Genomic DNA, 20,087 nt, shown 5'->3' on the forward strand with positions numbered 1-20,087 from the left:
CAATTCTATGATTCACCTCATCTTTCATAGACCCATCCGCTGACACGTCCACTCCCAAATATCTGAATACGTTCACCTCCTCCATACTCTCTCCCTCCAATCTGATATTCAATCTTTCATCACCTAATCTTTTTGTTATCCTCATAACCTTACTCTTTCCTGTATTCACCTTTAATTTTCTTCTTTTGCACACCCTACCAAATTCATCCACCAATCTCTGCAACTTCTCTTCAGAATCTCCCAAGAGCACAGTGTCATCAGCAAAGAGCAGCTGTGACAACTCCCACTTTGTGTGTGATTCTTTATCTTTTAACTCCACGCCTCTTGCCAAGACCCTCGCATTTACTTCTCTTACAACCCCATCTATAAATATATTAAACAACCACGGTGACATCACACATCCTTGTCTAAGGCCTACTTTTACTGGGAAAAAATTTCCCTCTTTCCTACATACTCTAACTTGAGCCTCACTATCCTCGTAAAAACTCTTCACTGCTTTCAGTAACCTACCTCCTACACCATACACTTGCAACATCTGCCACATTGCCCCCCTATCCACCCTGTCATACGCCTTTTCCAAATCCATAAATGCCACAAAGACCATGCCACAATATATATATATATATATAATATATATATATATTTTCAACAAGTCGGTCGTCTCCCACCGAGGCAGGGTGACCCAAAAAAAAGAAAAAATCCCCAAAAAGAAAATACTTTCATCATCATTCAACACTTTCACCACATGCACACATTATCACTGCTTTTGCAGAGGTGCTCAGAATACAACAGTTTAGAAGCATATACATATAAAGATACACAACATATCCCTCCAAACTGCCAATATCCCAAACCCCTCCTTTAAAGTGCAGGCATTGTACTTCCCATGTCCAGGACTCAAGTCCGACTATATGAAAATAACCGGTTTCCCTGAATCCCTTCACTAAATATTACCCAGCTCACACTCCAACAGATCGTCAGGTCCCAAGTATCATTCGTCTCCATTCACTCCTATCTAACCCGCTCATGCACGCTTGCTGGAAGTCCAAGCCCCTCGCCCACAAAACCTCCTTTACCCCCTCTTTCCAACCCTTTCGAGGACGACCCCCCTACCCATATATATATATATATATATATATATATATATATATATATATATATATATATATATATATACACATCCCTACATACTGTTGTCCAGAGGGCTGAGGAAGGGTTGTTGAGGTGGTTCGGACATGTAGAGAGAATGGAGCGAAACAGAATGACTTCAAGAGTGTATCAGTCTGTAGTGGAAGGAAGGCGGGGTAGGGGTCGGCCTAGGAAGGGTTGGAGGGAGGGGGTAAAGGAGGTTTTGTGTGCGAGGGGCTTGGACTTCCAGCAGGCATGCGTGAGCGTGTTTGATAGGAGTGAATGGAGACAAATGGTTTTTAATACTTGACGTGCTGTTGGAGTGTGAGCAAAGTAACATTTATGAAGGGATTCAGGGAAACCGGCAGGCCGGACTTGAGTCCTGGAGATGGGAAGTACAGTGCCTGCACTCTGAAGGAGGGGTGTTAATGTTGCAGTTTAAAAACTGTAGTGTAAAGCACCCTTCTGGCAAGACAGTGATGGAGTGAATGATGGTGAAAGTTTTTCTTTTTCGGGCCACCCTGCCTTGGTGGGAATCGGCCGGTGTGATAATAAAAAAAAAAAAAAAAAAAAATACATACATACATACATACATACATACAGTGGACCCCCGGTTAACGAACTTTTTTCATTCCAGAAGTATGTTCAGGTGCCAGTACTGACCGAATTTTTTCCCATAAGGAATATTGTGAAGTAGATTAGTCCATTTCAGACCCCCAAACATACACGTACAAACGCACTTACATAAATACACTTACATAATTGGTCGCATTTGGAGGTGATCGTTAAGCGGGGGTCCACTGTATATATATATATACATATATATATATATAATATATATATATACATAATATATATATAATATATATATATATATAATATATATATAAATGCAGTATTAAAATGTGGGGCAGAAGTTTGTGGTTATAGGAGGGTGGGGGCAGGAGGAAAGAGGAGTGATTGGTGGAATGATGAAGTAAAGGGTGTGATAAAAGAGAAAAAGGTAGCTTACGAGAGGTTTTTACAAAGCAGAAGTGTTATAAGAAGAGCAGAGTATATGGAGAGTAAAAGAAAGGTGAAGAGAGTGGTGAGAGAGTGCAAAAGGAGAGCAGATGAAAGAGTGGGAGAGGCACTGTCAAGAAATTTTAATGAAAATAAGAAAAAATTTTGGAGTGAGTTAAACAAGTTAAGAAAGCCTAGGGAAAGTATGGATTTGTCAGTTAAAAACAGAGTAGGGGAGTTAGTAGATGGGGAGAGGGAGGTATTAGGTAGATGGCGAGAATATTTTGAGGAACTTTTAAATGTTAAGGAAGAAAGGGAGGCGGTAATTTCATGCACTGGCCAGGGAGGTATACCATCTTTTAGGAGTGAAGAAGAGCAGAATGTAAGTGTGGTGGAGGTACGTGAGGCACTTTAAAGGAGGGGTTTGGGATATTGGCAGTTTGGAGGGATATGTTGTGTATCTCTATACGTATATGCTTCTAAACTGTTATATTCTGAGCACCTCTGCAAAAGCAGTGATAATGTGTGAGTGTGGTGAAAGTGTTGAATGATGATGAAAGTATTTTCTTTTTGGGGATTTTCTTTCTGTTTTTGGGTCACCCTGCCTCGGTGGGAGACGACCGACTTGTTGAAAATATATATATATATATATATATATATATATATATATATATATATATATATATATATATATATATATATATACACAATATATATTATATATATATATATATATATATATATATATATATATATATATATATATATATATATATATATATATATATATATATATATTTTTCAACAAGTCGGCCGTCTCCCACCGAGGCAGGGTGACCCAAAAAAGAAAGAAAATCCCCAAAAAGAAAATACTTTCATCATCATTCAACACTTTCACCACACTCACACATTATCACTGCTTTTGCAGAGGTGCCCAGAATACAACAGTTTAGAAGCATATACGTATAAAGATACACAACATATCCCTCCAAACTGCCAATATCCCAAACCACTCCTTTAAAGTGCAGGCATTGTACTTCCCATTTCCAGGACTCAAGTCCGACTATATGAAAATAACCGGTTTCCCTGAATCCCTTCACTAAATATTACCCTGCTCACACTCCAACAGATCGTCAGGTCCCAAGTACCATTCGTCTCCATTCACTCCTATCTAACACGCTCACGCACGCTTGCTGGAAGTCCAAGCCCCTTACCCACAAAACCTCCTTTACCCCCTCTCTCCAACCCTTTCGAGGACGACCCCTACCCCTCCTTCCTTCCCCTATAGATTTATATGCTTTCCATGTCATTCTACTTTGATCCATTCTCTCTAAATGACCAAACCACCTCAACAACCCCTCTTCTGCCCTCTGACTAATACTTTTATTAACTCCACACCTTCTCCTAATTTCCACACTACGAATTTTCTGCATAATATTTACACCACACATTGCCCTTAAACAGGACATCTCCACTGCCTCCAACCGTCTCCTCGCTGCTGCATTTACCACCCAAGCTTCACACCCATATAAGAGTGTTGGTACTACTATACTTTCATACATTCCCTTCTTTGCCTCCATAGATAACGTTTTTTGACTCCACATATACCTCAACGCACCACTCACCTTTTTTCCCTCATCAATTCTATGATTAACCTCATCCTTTATAAATCCATCCGCCGACACGTCAACTCCCAAGTATCTGAAAACATTCACTTCTTCCACACTCCTCCTCCCCAATTTGATATCCAATTTTTCTTTATCTAAATCATTTGACACCCTCATCACCTTACTCTTTTCTATGTTCACTTTCAACTTTCTACCTTTACACACATTCCCAAACTCATCCACTAACCTTTGCAATTTTTCTTTAGAATCTCCCATAAGCACAGTATCATCAGCAAAAAGTAACTGTGTCAATTCCCATTTTGAATTTGATTCCCCATAATTTAATCCCACCCCTCTCCCAAACACCCTAGCATTTACTTCCTTTACAACCCCATCTATAAATATATTAAACAACCATGGTGACATTACACATCCCTGTCTAAGACCTACTTTTACCGGGAAGTATTCTCCCTCTCTTCTACACACCCTAACCTGAGCCTCACTATCCTCATAAAAACTCTTTACAGCATTTAATAACTTACCACCTATTCCATATACAGTGGACCCCCGCTTAACGATCACCTCCAAATGCGACCAATTATGTAAGTGCGTTTGTACGTGTATGTTTGGGGGTCTGAAATGGACTAATCTACTTCACAATATTCCTTATGGGAAAAAATTCGGCCAGTACTGGCACCTGAACATACTACTGGAATGAAAAAAGTTCGTTAACCGGGGGTCCACTGTACTTGCAACATCTGCCACATTGCTCCTCTATCCACTCTATCATATGCCTTTTCTAAATCCATAAATGCAATAAAAACTTCCCTATCTTTATCTAAATACTGTTCACATATATGCTTCAATGTAAACACCTGATCTACACATCCCCTACCCACTCTAAAACCTCCTTGCTCATCCGCAATCCTACATTCTGTCTTACCTCTAATTCTTTCAATTATAACCCTACTGTACACTTTTCCTGGTATACTCAGTAAGCTTATTCCTCTATAATTTTTACAGTCTCTTTTGTCCCCTTTCCCTTTATATAAAGGGACTATACATGCTCTCTGCCAATCCCTAGGTACCTTCCCCTCTTTCATACATTTATTAAACAAAAGTACCAACCACTCCAACACTATATCCCCCCCTGCTTTTAACATTTCTGTCATGATCCCATCAGTTCCAGCTGCTTTACCCCCTTTCATTTTACGTAATGCCTCACGTACCTCCCCCACACTTACATTCTGCTCTTCTTCACTCCTAAAAGATGGTATACCTCCCTGACCAGTGCATGAAATTACTGCCTCTGTTTCTTCCTTAACATTTAAAAGTTCCTCAAAATATTCTCGCCATCTACCCAATACCTCCATCTCCCCATCTACTAACTCCCCTACTCTGTTTTTAACTGACAAATCCATATTTTCCCTAGGCTTTCTTAACTTGTTTAACTCACTCCAAAATTTTTTCTTATTTTCATTAAAATTTCTTGACAGTGCCTCTCCCACTCTATCATCTGCTCTCCTTTTGCACTCTCTCACCACTCTCTTTACCTTTCTTTTACTCTCCATATACTCTGCTCTTCTTATAACACTTCTGCTTTGTAAAAACCTCTCATAAGCTACCTTTTTCTCTTTTATCACACCCTTTACTTCATCATTCCACCAATCACTCCTCTTTCCTCCTGCACCCACCCTCCTATAACCACAAACTTCTGCCCCACATTCTAATACTGCATTTTTAAAACTATTCCAACCCTCTTCAACCCCCCCACTACTCATCTTTGCACTAGCCCACCTTTCTGCCAATAGTCGCTTATATGTCACCCGAACTTCCTCCTCCCTTAGTTTATACACTTTCACCTCCCTCTTACTTGTTGTTGCCACCTTCCTCTTTTCCCATCTACCTCTTACTCTAACTGTAGCTACAACTAAATAATGATCCGATATATCAGTTGCCCCTCTATAAACATGTACATCCTGGAGCCTACCCATCAACCTTTTATCCACCAATACATAATCTAATAAACTACTTTCATTACGTGCTACATTATTTTATATATATATATATATATATATATATATATATATATATATATATATATATATATATATATATATATATATATATATATATTATATATATATATTATATATATATATTATATATATATATTATATATATATTATATATATATTATATATATTATATATATATATTATATATATATATTATATATATATAATATATATATAGGAGTATATATATATATATAGGAGTGATTGGTGGAATGATGAAGTAAAGGGTGTGATAAAAGAGAAAAAGGTAGCTTACGAGAGGTTTTTACAAAGCAGAAGTGTTATAAGAAGAGCAGAGTATATGGAGAGTAAAAGAAAGGTGAAGAGAGTGGTGAGAGAGTGCAAAAGGAGAGCAGATGAAAGAGTGGGAGAGGCACTGTCAAGAAATTTTAATGAAAATAAGAAAAAATTTTGGAGTGAGTTAAACAAGTTAAGAAAGCCTAGGGAAAGTATGGATTTGTCAGTTAAAAACAGAGTAGGGGAGTTAGTAGATGGGGAGAGGGAGGTATTAGGTAGATGGCGAGAATATTTTGAGGAACTTTTAAATGTTAAGGAAGAAAGGGAGGCGGTAATTTCATGCACTGGCCAGGGAGGTATACCATCTTTTAGGAGTGAAGAAGAGCAGACTGTAAGTGTGGTGGAGGTACGTGAGGCATTACGTAGAATGAAAGGGGGTAAAGCAGCTGGAACTGATGGGATCATGACAGAAATGTTAAAAGCAGGGGGGGATATAGTGTTGGAGTGGTTGGTACTTTTGTTTAACAAATGTATGAAAGAGGGGAAGGTACCTAGGGATTGGCGGAGAGCATGTATAGTCCCTTTATATAAAGGGAAAGGGGACAAAAGAGATTGTAAAAATTATAGAGGAATAAGTTTACTGAGTATACCAGGAAAAGTATACGGTAGGGTTATAATTGAAAGAATTAGAGGTAAGACAGAATGTAGAATTGCGGACGAACAAGGAGGTTTCAGAGTGGGTAGGGGATGTGTAGATCAAGTGTTTACATTGAAGCATATATGTGAACAGTATTTAGATAAAGGTAGGGAAGTTTTTATTGCATTTATGGATTTAGAAAAGGCATATGATAGAGTGGATAGAGGAGCAATGTGGCAGATGTTGCAAGTTTATGGAATAGGTGGTAAGTTACTAAATGCTGTAAAGAGCTTTTATGAGGATAGTGAGGCCCAGGTTAGGGTGTGTAGAAGAGAGGGAGAATACTTCCCGGTAAAAGTAGGTCTTAGACAGGGATGTGTAATGTCACCATGGTTGTTTAATATATTTATAGATGGGGTTGTAAAAGAAGTAAATGCTAGGGTGTTCGGGAGAGGGGTGGGATTAAATTATGGGGAATCAAATTCAAAATGGGAATTGACACAGTTACTTTTTGCTGATGATACTGTGCTTATGGGAGATTCTAAAGAAAAATTGCAAAGGTTAGTGGATGAGTTTGAGAATGTGTGTAAAGGTAGAAAGTTGAAAGTGAACATAGAAAAGAGTAAGGTGATGAGGGTATCAAATGATTTAGATAAAGAAAAATTGGATATCAAATTGGGGAGGAGGAGTATGGAAGAAGTGAATGTTTTCAGATACTTGGGAGTTGACGTGTCAGCGGATGGATTTATGAAGGATGAGGTGAATCATAGAATTGATGAGGGAAAAAAGGTGAGTGGTGCGTTGAGGTATATGTGGAGTCAAAAAACGTTATCTATGGAGGCAAAGAAGGGAATGTATGAAAGTATAGTAGTACCAACACTCTTATATGGATGTGAAGCTTGGGTGGTAAATGCAGCAGCGAGGAGACGGTTGGAGGCAGTGGAGATGTCCTGTCTAAGGGCAATGTGCGGTGTAAATATTATGCAGAAAATTCGGAGTGTGGAAATTAGGAGAAGGTGTGGAGTTAATAAAAGCATTAGTCAGAGGGCAGAAGAGGGGTTGTTGAGGTGGTTTGGTCATTTAGAGAGAATGAATCAAAGTAGAATGACATGGAAAGCATATAAATCTATAGGGGAAGGAAAGAGGGGTAGGGGTCGTCCTCGAAAGGGTTGGAAAGAGGGGGTAAAGGAGGTTTTGTGGGTGAGGGGCTTGGACTTCCAGCAAGCGTGCATGAGCGTGTTAGATAGGAGTGAATGGAGACGAATGATACTTGGGACCTGACGATCTGTTGGAGTGTGAGCAGGGTAATATTTAGTGAAGGGATTCAGGGAAACCGGTTATTTTCATATAGTCGGACTTGAGTCCTGGAAATGGGAAGTACAATGCCTGCACTTTAAAGGAGGGGTTTGGGATATTGGCAGTTTGGAGGGATATGTTGTGTATCTCTATACGTATATGCTTCTAAACTGTTATATTCTGAGCACCTCTGCAAAAGCAGTGATAATGTGTGAGTGTGGTGAAAGTGTTGAATGATGATGAAAGTATTTTCTTTTTGGGGATTTTCTTTCTTTTTTGTGGGTCACCCTGCCTCGGTGGGAGACGCCCGACTTGTTTAAAAAAAAAAAAAAAAAAAAAAAAAATATATATATATATATATATATATATATATAAATATATATTTTTTATTTATTATCACACTGGCCGATTCCCACCAAGGCAGGGTGGCCCGAAAAAGAAAAACTTTCACCATCATTCACTCCATCACTGTCTTGCCAGAAGGGTGCTTTACACTACAGTTTTTAAACTGCAACATTAACACCCCTCCTTCAGAGTGCAGGCACTGTACTTCCCATCTCCAGGACTCAAGTCCGGCCTGCCGGTTTCCCTGAATCCCTTCATGAATGTTACTTTGCTCACACTCCAACAGCACGTCAAGTATTAAAAACCATTTGTCTCCATTCACTCCTATCAAATACGCTCACGCATGCCTGCTGTAAGTCCAAGCCCCTCGCACACAAAACCTCCTTTACCCCCTCCCTCCAACCTTTCCTAGGCCGACCCCTACCCCGCCTTCCTTCCACTACAGACTGATACACTCTTGAAGTCATTCTGTTTCGCTCCATTCTCTCTACATTTCCGAACCACCTCAACAACCCTTCCTCAGCCCTGTGGACAACAGTTTTGGTAATCCCGCACCTCCTCCTAACTTCCAAACTACGAATTCTCTGCATTATATTCACACCACACATTGCCCTCAGACATGACATCTCCACTGCCTCCAGCCTTCTCCTCGCTGCAACATTCATCACCCATGCTTCACACCCATATAAGAGCGTTGGTAAACCTATACTCTCATACATTCCCCTCTTGGCCTCCAAGGACAAAGTTCTTTGTCTCCACAGACTCCTAAGTGCACCACTCACTCTTTTTCCCTCATCAATTCTATGATTCACCTCATCTTTCATAGACCCATCTGCTGACACGTCCACACCCAAATATCTGAATACGTTCACCTCCTCCATACTCTCTCCCTCCAATCTGATATTCAATCTTTCATCACCTATTCTTTTTGTTATCCTCACAACCTTACTCTTTCCTGTATTCACCTTTAATTTTCTTCTTTTGCACACCCTACCAAATTCATCTACCAATCTCTGCAACTTCTCTTCAGAATCTCCCAAGAGCACAGTGTCATCAGCAAAGAGCAGCTGTGACAACTCCCACTTTGTGTGTGATTCTTTATCTTTTAACTCCACGCCTCTTGCCAAGACCCTCGCATTTACTTCTCTTACAACCCCATCTATAAATATATTAAACAACCACGGTGACATCACACATCCTTGTCTAAGGCCTACTTTTACTGGGAAAAAATTTCCCTCTTTCCTACATACTCTAACTTGAGCCTCACTATCCTCGTAAAAACTCTTCACTGCTTTCAGTAACCTACCTCCTACACCATACACTTGCAACATCTGCCACATTGCCCCCTTATCCACCCTGTCATACACCTTTTCCAAATCCATAAATGCCACAAACACCTCTTTAGCCTTATCTAAATACTGTTCACTTATATGTTTCACTGTAAACACCTGGTCCACACCCCCCCTACCTTTCCTAAAGCCTCCTTGTTCATCTGCTATTCTATTTTCCATCTTACTCTTAATTCTTTCAATTATAACTCTACCATACACTTTACCAGGTATACTCAACAGACTTATCCCCCTATAATTTTTGCACTCTCTTTTATCCCCTTTGCCTTTATACAAAGGAACTATGCATGCTCTCTGCCAATCCCTAGGTACCTTACCCTCTTCCATACGTTTATTAAATAATTGCACCAACCACTCCAAAACTATATCCCCACCTGCTTTTAACATTTCTATCTTTATCCCATCAATCCCAGCTGCCTTACCCCCTTTCATTTTACCTACTGCCTCACGAACTTCCCCCACACTCACAACTGGCTCTTCCTCACTCCTACAAGATGTTATTCCTCCTTGCCCTATACACGAAATCACAGCTTCCCTATCTTCATCAACATTTAACAATTCCTCAAAATATTCCCTCCATCTTCCCAATACCTCTAACTCTCCATTTAATAACTCTCCTCTCCTATTTTTAACTGACAAATCCATTTGTTCTCTAGGCTTTCTTAACTTGTTAATCTCACTCCAAAACTTTTTCTTATTTTCAACAAAATTTGTTGATAACATCTCACCCACTCTCTCATTTGCTCTCTTTTTACATTGCTTCACCACTCTCTTAACCTCTCTCTTTTTCTCCATATACTCTTCCCTCCTTGCATCACTTCTACTTTGTAAAAACTTCTCATATGCTAACTTTTTCTCCCTTACTACTCTCTTTACATCATCATTCCACCAATCGCTCCTCTTCCCTCCTGCACCCACTTTCCTGTAACCACAAACTTCTGCTGAACACTCTAACACTACATTTTTAAACCTACCCCATACCTCTTCGACCCCATTGCCTATGCTCTCATTAGCCCATCTATCCTCCAATAGCTGTTTATATCTTACCCTAACTGCCTCCTCTTTTAGTTTATAAACTATATAAATATATAAAAATATATATAAAAAATATATATAAAAATATATATAAAATATATAAAAAATATATATATAAAATGTATATAAAAAATATATAAATATATATATAAAATATATATAAAAAATATATAAAAGAGGCTCAAGTTGTATGAATCAAATTTATATTTTCAAAAAATTTTAAGTCATATAGCACCTTGGATTATCATTATAACCATAACTAAGCGATAAACCCACAAGGGTCATACAACGCTGATAGAATCTTGGAAATGGGAGAAATCAATTTAAACTAAGAATGGCTCTGCTTCCTGGACCAAGAGCCTTAACTACCATCAAAGAACTTCCTTGGAATGGTACAGTCATACAGTTAGTCCACCATTTTTTAAGAATCCCCCACCAGTGTACCCTAAGGCATCAATAATAATTGTCATCTCTCTACTATGAACATGAATTATATTGTCTTGTCTGCTCTCAGGATACACATTTAGGAAACCTTAAGAGGGCCTTGTAGCATTTACATGACAAAGGTTTTTCCCTAGAAAGTATTGTAATTATATTTACAGAGCAATAAAACCACTGAAAGTACGTTTTATTTTAATCAGGGGAAGTGCTAAGCATATAGGGGGGTCACAGTGCCATGAGAAATCGAAGGTAAGCAGGTTTGATCAAAGTGGAGTACTAACCCTTCCTATGGGTTAGCACTTCCCCATAAATATAAATTAATAATGACTGATCCACTTCTTAGGATCACTATGTATATCTAAGAACAAAATTCATAATGATCTTCAATTATGAAGCACCTGGAGAATGGAAGGTAATCAGGTTTGACTAAAAAGGGCAGCTTCAGTTCCTTGGATGAAGCTCTTCAGCAGCTAGGAACCCCATTCAAAAAGACAACTCTTCGAGGTTTCCACAGCTTCACTTTGCTGGTGTCTTGGGAAATAAAAGGGCAGATGAAAAAGCAAAGGCTGCTATTGAGAATAATATAATCAAATTGTATGCTAAACCCAAAAGGGTTGCTATCAATTAGACTTTTGCCTTACAATGTCCTTGGTGAGTGGCAAGCCTGGTAGACTCTACATACATGGGTGTTTGGCCCTCTTCTAACAGGAATCATCACATTCTAATCTCTAGTCTATGGAGGATCAGGTGTGCACACATGCCCATAGCCACCTGTTTACCGGTGCTCCTGCCCCAGTACAGCTTACGGGATGTAGCTGACTGTGACACATTAACTATTTGCCTTAAGCCTTTCCACTTTCATCATGTTAAAATTACTGGGGTTCCTGTAAGTCTCTTTGGGAACAGGTGGGAGTTTTACATAATTTAATGGGATTTTTAAATGATGCCAGTTATTTTAGCTTATGATAGCATATGTTGCATGAGTTATTCATGTTAGTTTGTGTGTTTAATTTGAGCTTTCCTTTTCTTATGTGTATATTTTTTAATTGTCATGAGTGCTGGATGACATACAAAGTCAAAGTTCTGCATATATCAAGACTGCCTTCAAGAGCCTGGGGAATAAGATGCAATTGGGTTACATCCAAGGGAAGAACAGATGCAATTCTTGGGATCCAGTTCCTGACAACCATCAAGCCACCTCCTGAGAGTACAGGAGATTCCAGCTAGATTATATTTGTGAGGAAATGCTGAACTGGTAGGGGTCATGGGAAATGCAAGGCAATCAAGCTTGATCCAAGGAAAGGGTAGTTCCAGCTTCCTGAATGAAGAGCCTTTTACCTACATCAAGGCACTCTTTTTGAAGACCCTCACCCCTTCAAGCTACAGCAGTCCATGGTATTTACAGAAGCTTCCATTCTTCCTTGTTTCTGACCAGCAACATGCATGTGCACATGCACAAATTAGAGTACATTCATGAGAAAGCTCTAAACCCCTAGGGGCTATATCCCAGGCCAAAAATAGGAGGCAATCAGATTTGATCCAAGGAACACAATACACTATGATTGGAAATTTTGTGATGTAAAGAGGGGGATGAAATATGTACTTGTATTTCAACAATTTAGAGCTTTAAATAAGAGTGCCCTTCATGAAAAAAAATGATAAAATCCTTTCATATGTAAAATGAAACTGGCTAAAAGTTTTAATCCATTATAAATGGTATGGTTGGAAAATTTTTTAAACATCATAGGAATATTATTATATCTACTATGGAAGGGCACAAGGCAGCGGGTAAAATTTAATGGGGGTGTAGTAGCTGGGATACAAAGGATTTAGATGTTAAAAGGAGGGGATATTTTTTTGGATTGCTTGCATGCATGAGCGTGCTCGATAGGAGTGAATGGAGACGAATGGTATTTGGGACCTGACGATCTGTTGGAGTGTGAGCAGGGTAATATTTAGTGAAGGGATTCAGGGAAACCGGTTATTTTTATATAGCCGGACTTGAGTCCTGAAAATGGGAAGTATAATGCCTGCACTCTAAAGGAGGGGGTTCGGGATATTGGCAGTTTGGAGGGATATTTTGTGTATCTTTATATGTATATGCTTCTAAACTGTTGTGTTCTGAGCACCTCTGCAAAAACAGTGATTATATGTGAGTGAGGTGAAAGTGTTGAATGATGATGAAAGTATTTTCTTTTTGGGGATTTTCTTTCTTTTTGGGTCACCCTGCTTTGGTGGGAGATTTTATTTTATTATCACACCGGCCGATTCCCACCAAGGCAGGGTGGCCCGAAAAAGAAAAACTTTCACCAGTGGGAGATGGCCGACTTAAAAAAAAAAAAAAAAAAAAAAAAAAAATATGCACAAAAGAGGGAAAACAATCCAAGGATGAGCAAAGAGCATTAACAATTTTTCAGAATAAGTCTGTTGAGAATATCGAATAAAGTGTACAGTGAAATTATTATTAACCACTTCAGGGTCTGTGCTATTGTTTTATGGGTTTAAAGTCAGGGTCCGTGCTGTAGTTCTATGCCAAGAGTTCAGCTCACTCAGATAAGCTGCGAGCATTAAATTTGGGCAAAGATACGAGAGAAGGGGTCTACGTGGTAAGTGTGCACCATATAAAAGAAACTGCAGTATGCAGTGCATGAGAAAAAAACTGCAACTGTATTTTGGGTTTAAAACCGCAACTTCGTGGTGTATTTTCCTATGACTCTTGTGGTTATATTCATGTTTTTTTGGTCTCATTTGATAGAATGGAAGATATATTACAGAAGTAGACATGATTTTGACTGGGTTTAGGACTGAAAATAGCTAAAAATTGAGCTCAAAGTAGCAGAAATGTTTGATTTTTGCTGATGTTCAACAGTAAACATTACATGTCCAATACACGTCAACTGGTGGGTCTAATACATGTTCACGAATGCACTGATATTTTTTTGGTGTGAAAATTCTTTGTGAATAAAAAATAAAGATGAACAGAGGAAATGTTATTTTAGTGCCAAGAATGCCTGCATTTTTATTATGGACCCTATTTTGAAACTGGAATATTTTAAATTTGTGTGAAATTGGCCAAATTACCAATTTCTGATCACTTTACTGGATAGTTGAAATACTGGAATTGATTGGGAGGTTTTTTTGCTCAGTTAAGGTTGGATGCGGTCAGAATTTTAACGACATATTTTTTATGGACCGATTACGTTCATTTTTGGTGTACTATTAGAAGGTTATATCGAATATGCTGTGCTGAAGTTTCAATCATATCGGCCAAAAAGGAAATGAAATATGCAAAATTTACGAAAAATTGCATTTGGCAGGGCACAATTTCTCAGTGGTACTTGGACAAGTGGTTTTGACACTTGCTGCTGCTAGAACAACTCTAATTCCATCACTTATCGATGTGAATTCTAAAATAAACCTTATCTTCTTGCTAAAAAAAATAAAGTTTCATAACTTTTTTGATATATTGGAAGATGTCGGCCTTGTTGTCCACAAATCTAAAAATATTTTGGATAGTTCGGAAACAGAATCGCTACCCCGTAAAACAATCATTCTCCCATGTTTGTTGTGAGAAATAAAGTCAATTCAATCATAAATAAAGGTGCTGTTCCCCTAAATAGGTAAATAAGTTACTTTCGAGATATAGGCCGCAGCGCGCGGCACCCCCGCTGCCCGGGAACAATTTTTTTCCCCGAAAAATTCGCTTTATTTTACACTTTTTCCGCGGCCTACGAGTGTTTATTACAGTTAACCATTGTAAATCCGTTTTCTCTCATCACTGATGAGAGAGGTCGGACCCTCTCTTCACCTTCAGGGGAAATATCGATAGAAATTTATTCCTTGGGGCGTCATATTATGCTATATATTTTTTTTTGAGATGTACTTTTTATGTTTATATGCTATTATTATATTGCATTATATCATAATAGATCAATTATGATAGATAAATAAGCCTTATATTTGATATTAGCGTGGGTATGGAATATTTTGTTGGCTGGAGGTGTCGGCCATTTTGTGCACTATTCCCAGGGGTTCCCAATTGGTACCGCGACCATAGTAGCTCCGCCCATTCGGGAATGATCTCAGATGGTGAATTTGTATTATATTTTACACAAAGATATACGAAAACGATAAAAATAACACGGGGAAAAACGTAACAAAAACGTCAACAAAGCTGAGTCAGCGCTTCTTACGCAATATGTTGCGTCAGCGCTGTCACCATGCCTGTTATAAATGGCTGTAATTCCTTTTAGAAACATCGTACAAGGATAATAATTATACCAGCGTGTAGCCAGAAAGTTCAGCTATTTTTTGGTAACAATAACTCAGTTTTCATATATTTTCGAATTTTTTTTTGCTCCGCGCGCGGGAAACCTCAATCTGTCCTTAACCCCTTGACTGTCGCAATCCCCAATCCTGAAGTGTCTCCTGGTGTGGCAAAATTTAAAAAAAAAAAAATTCTTATGAAATGATAAGAGAATTTTTTCCTGATTGTAATGACACCAAAAAAAAAAAATGATGGAAAACTGACAGAATTACGCTCTCACAAAGTTAGCGACCTCGGCGATATTTACAAAGCGGCGATTTCGCCCACTTTGACCCTTATTTTCAGCTAATTCCATTGTTCCAGTCGACCAAACCCATAGCTATTTCTTTAGAACTCCATTTTTTCTATCGATTGAGTAAAAGAAACTGCCCATTTACCGATTTCAACTACCCAATAACGTGGTCAGAAATTTGCAATTTGGCCAATTTCACAAAAATTAAAAAATATGACAATTTCAAAATAAAGTCCAAAATGAACAATGCAGACATTCCTGGCTCTAAAATAACATTTTCTTTGTTCATCAGTCACGTCTCCAAGCCTCTGATATTACTCTTGCTTTCTATTTTGAATTTTTATTCAAACAAAAAATAGAAGATTTACTATGTTATGCAGACTACTGCAATACTGTAATAATTGTATAAATAACATCAACCCATTCACGACTGCATATTAGAATGGCTAGTTCGACATTTATTGGATAATAACATCATTTGTTTACTTTTGAACATTGGCAAAAATCAAACATTTCCCCTACTTTGAGCTCCATTTCCAGGTTCTTTTTATAGTAAAATCAATCAAATTCACCTCTATTTCTATAATATGTTTTCCATTCTATCAAATGAGACCAAGAAAACGAGAATACAACCATAAATACTATACAAAAATAGACCACAAAGTCGGCATTTTAATAAAAAAAAACGGTCGGTGTTTTTTTTCCTCATTATGCACTGCATGCTCCAGGATTTTTTTTATATGGTGCACACTGACCACAGACCCATTCTCTCACATGTGGGCCTACCAGCTTTCTCATGCTTGATTTGAAGCCGCTAGAATTTATGAGTATTTATACGTCAAACACGGTACCTCGTAAGATGTATATATACGACGTCGACAGTCAAAGGGTTAATAAAATGGAAGGCATTGTGCAAAATAGTCAATAATTTGGTCGAGTGGAACAATTTAACCTTTCAGGGTCCAGAGGCCAAATCTCAAGTGTGACAGCCAGGGTCCAAGAATTTAAAAAAAAAAAAATTATTTTTTCTTATGAAATGATCTTTTTCCAAAGGTAATAAAGTAAAAAGTACGAAATTTGATGGAAAACTGACGAAATTATGCTCTCGCAAATTCTGATGCCTCAGTGATATTTATGCATTGGTGGTTTTGCCAACTTTGACTCTCGCTTTGGGCCAATTACATTATTCTATTTGACCAAATTCTTAGCTATTTCGCTAGTATTACTTCTACTTTGTCGATTGAGGCCAAGAAATTACCCAGTAAACTATTTAAACTACCCAATAAAGTAATTGGAAATTGGTAATTTGGCCAATTTAACACAAAGTTCAAAATATTCCAATTTCAAAATAGAGTTCAGAATAAACAGTGCAGGCATTCCTGGCACTAAACTAACACTTCCTCTATACATTAGTTACGTTTTCAGGCTTTACAAATGAATTCCATTTTGATTTCTTATTCACATAATGAATTTTTATTCACACCAAAAAATAGAAGATTTACCATTATGGAATGTTGTAATAATTGTATAAATAATATCAGCACATTCGTGAACATGTATTAGACCCACCAGCTGATGCGTATTAGACTCGTGGCGATATTTGCTGACTCTTGAACGTCAACAAAAATTGAACATTTCCACTACTATGAGCAGTTTCAAGCCATTTTCAGTAGTAAAACCAATCAAAATCAGCCCTACTTCTGTAATATATATTCCATTCAATCAAAGAAGACCAAGAAATCGCAAATACAACTGTAAAAAACATGTGAACCCCGCAAAGTAGCTGTTGTAATCCAAAATTATGGTCGCATTTTTTTCTCTTTCGTTATGCACTACGCACTGCAGGATTTGTTTTATGTGGTGCTCACTTACCATATAGTCGTATTGTCTCATATATATGCCCAAATTCATTCTCACAGGTTATCTGAGCGAGCTGAGCTCATGGCGTAGATCTACGGTTTGGGCCCTGGCTTTTAAGCCGTATATGTACGGCACAGACCCTGAAAGGGATATATTTGGCCTAAAACAGATTCTGTGGGCAAAAGCATCGCTGCATAAATATTGCCGACACAGCAAAATTCGCAATAGCGTAATTTCGCCAATTTTCCTTCAAATTTCATACTTTTTGTTTCATTACCTTCAGAAAAATATTATCTACTATTTCACATTTTGTTTTTGAAAATTTTTGGACCCTCTGGACAAGTTTCATATGGGGATTGGGGATGGGGGTGTGTGGATCCTGAAAGGGTTAAACAAGTTGTGAGCAAGACAAAGTAGGATTGCAGAGTAAGGATGATTTAACAGGGTGGGGATATGTTAACCAAGTGTTTACAATGAATTATGCAAGTCACAAATACTTCAACGAAAGAATCTGTTTGTTGCATTTATGAATTGTTTTGACAAAAGCAGGGGTGTGCCAAAATATTAGTATTGGCTAATTCTGATGGTATCTTAATTTTGGTGGTATCAAAATCAGCCTAAAACTGAGTATCGGTACCTATAAACATTCTGGTATTGTCCCATCCCTAAACAAGAGGTAATGAGTAGAAAATTTCCCCTTACTGGATACCCAAAGTATTACGGCTCACTCAAAAATTTGCAAACTTACTGAAACTAGTTACAATCAATATGTATGTATACATTATAGCCAGTATTTGCAAGCATTCTAGCCTCAACTAACACATTCCACACATGATCAACCATGTGTTAAGAGGTAATAATCTATTACCACCACATACAATTACCCTGAAGAATGGGTGCACTTCCTCTCAATAAAAAGGATTTCTAAAATTACAAGTATATACGTAGTATATCATGCTATCTTTAATATAAAAATTAATAATTGAGGCAGCCATGACAGAAATAGAATAACTGGTACAAATAATGAAAGAACACATTTAACACTATAAATTAAATAAATATAGAATATAATTACTTGTGATTAACACGAATATCGAATTATATATTAACTAAATATGTTCTTTCCAGTCTTCAACTGAATTAGTTTATTCAGGTACTGAGAACTAAAAGCTTTTCTGCATTTATGTATAGTACTATTTATCATTTGAATCTCAACAATAATGTCAATATTCCACTCATTTTCAGCTTAAAAAAATAGTTAAACTAATTAAATTATAAAAAAAGAAAAACAAAGTGATACACATTTCTGAAACCAAACCTCTCAAACTTGTATATAAAAAAATCTGATCAATACGTCAAGACATTTACAAGCAATTTCAGGTAGTGACTTCATTCCCAAGAAGACTTTGTACACTGCTTGTGGCAAACACCTCATTCCTTAGCATTATCGAGTAGCTTTATCATATCATCTAAAAGCTTGGAACATGTGTATTTTATAGCTATTAACTAAATGTACAGCAAACGCTCAATATGCCAATGCAAATAGATTTCCTACATTTCTATTGTTAAATATAATGCATTATCAGGATTAATCCTGACTGTCTCAGCTTGTAAATAACTCCTCAAGCAACATTATAGCATTCATCCTATACCTGACACCACTTAACCTTTCACAAATTCGTTCAAGTCATTAATATTTAAAGTGTGCTCAGACACTACTATGACAAGTAAAAATCTTACCCTAATGTGATGAACACTAAATAAGGATACATAATGATAAAGGCTAACTGGCCTACATAGTCAGGGCACAGATCAAATGGTTAACACCAACATTAACCCATACTTACGTTTAATTCTTCCCACTAAAGATAAATTTTATATCAACTTCCCAACAATTGCCATGGGAAATTTGTTCCACTGACAACTCCTCTACCTCCTCTGGCTGCTCTGGCTTCCAGAGCCATAGCCAGTACCCCACTGCTGCTTATTGTATGTAGAGCCCCACTGCTGCTGCCCAGTGCCACTCCAACTGCTGCTTTGTCCTCCCCAGCTTCCTGTTGTACCACTTGACTGACTGGTAGTTCCTGAAGTTCCATATGGCTGAGTCGTTCCATAGCCTTGACTTCCATAATTGTAACCCTGAAAGTTAAACTTGGGTTAAAAAACTGAAAATGAACAGGAAGGGAAAAAGAAGCTGGGGGTGAAAAATAGGGAGATGGGAGAAGGCCAGAAGAAAGTAAGGTAATGAAGGCAGGGGCCAAGAGGATGGGAAATGAAAGCTGATGGAAAATTTGGCACATGCATGTGAGGGAGACATTAGTGGGCAAAAGGGAGAGGGGGGATATGGTTGGAGGAGTACAGATGAAAGGGTAAGGGAATGGGAAAAGGGCAGCTAGGAAAGAGGAGGTAAGAAGGGTTCAGCAGCTGGAAAAGAATGGGTAAGGAGTAAAGGGAAGCTGGAGAAGAAGTGTTAAGGGTAAAGGCACAGCTGGGAAAGGGAAAAGCTAGTGGAC

The 20,087-nt window shown here is 38.0% G+C and overlaps 1 protein-coding gene across 1 annotated transcript; it reads right to left on the reverse strand.

The window, feature by feature from the left end:
* Nucleotides 1–11,722: 11,722 nt before the first annotated feature.
* LOC128685339 (heterogeneous nuclear ribonucleoprotein U-like protein 1) lies at nucleotides 11,723–19,713 on the reverse strand (the record flags this gene model as incomplete). Its single annotated transcript, XM_070103713.1, is given in 1 exon segment — nucleotides 11,723–19,713. A coding segment is annotated over 1 exon segment (210 nt), but the record flags the coding sequence as incomplete, so codon positions are not given.
* Between the last annotated feature and the right edge of the window lie 374 nt (nucleotides 19,714–20,087).

This window comes from Cherax quadricarinatus, chromosome 5 (genome assembly GCF_038502225.1).
Source record: "Cherax quadricarinatus isolate ZL_2023a chromosome 5, ASM3850222v1, whole genome shotgun sequence".
In the NCBI taxonomy this organism is placed as follows: domain Eukaryota; kingdom Metazoa; phylum Arthropoda; class Malacostraca; order Decapoda; family Parastacidae; genus Cherax; species Cherax quadricarinatus.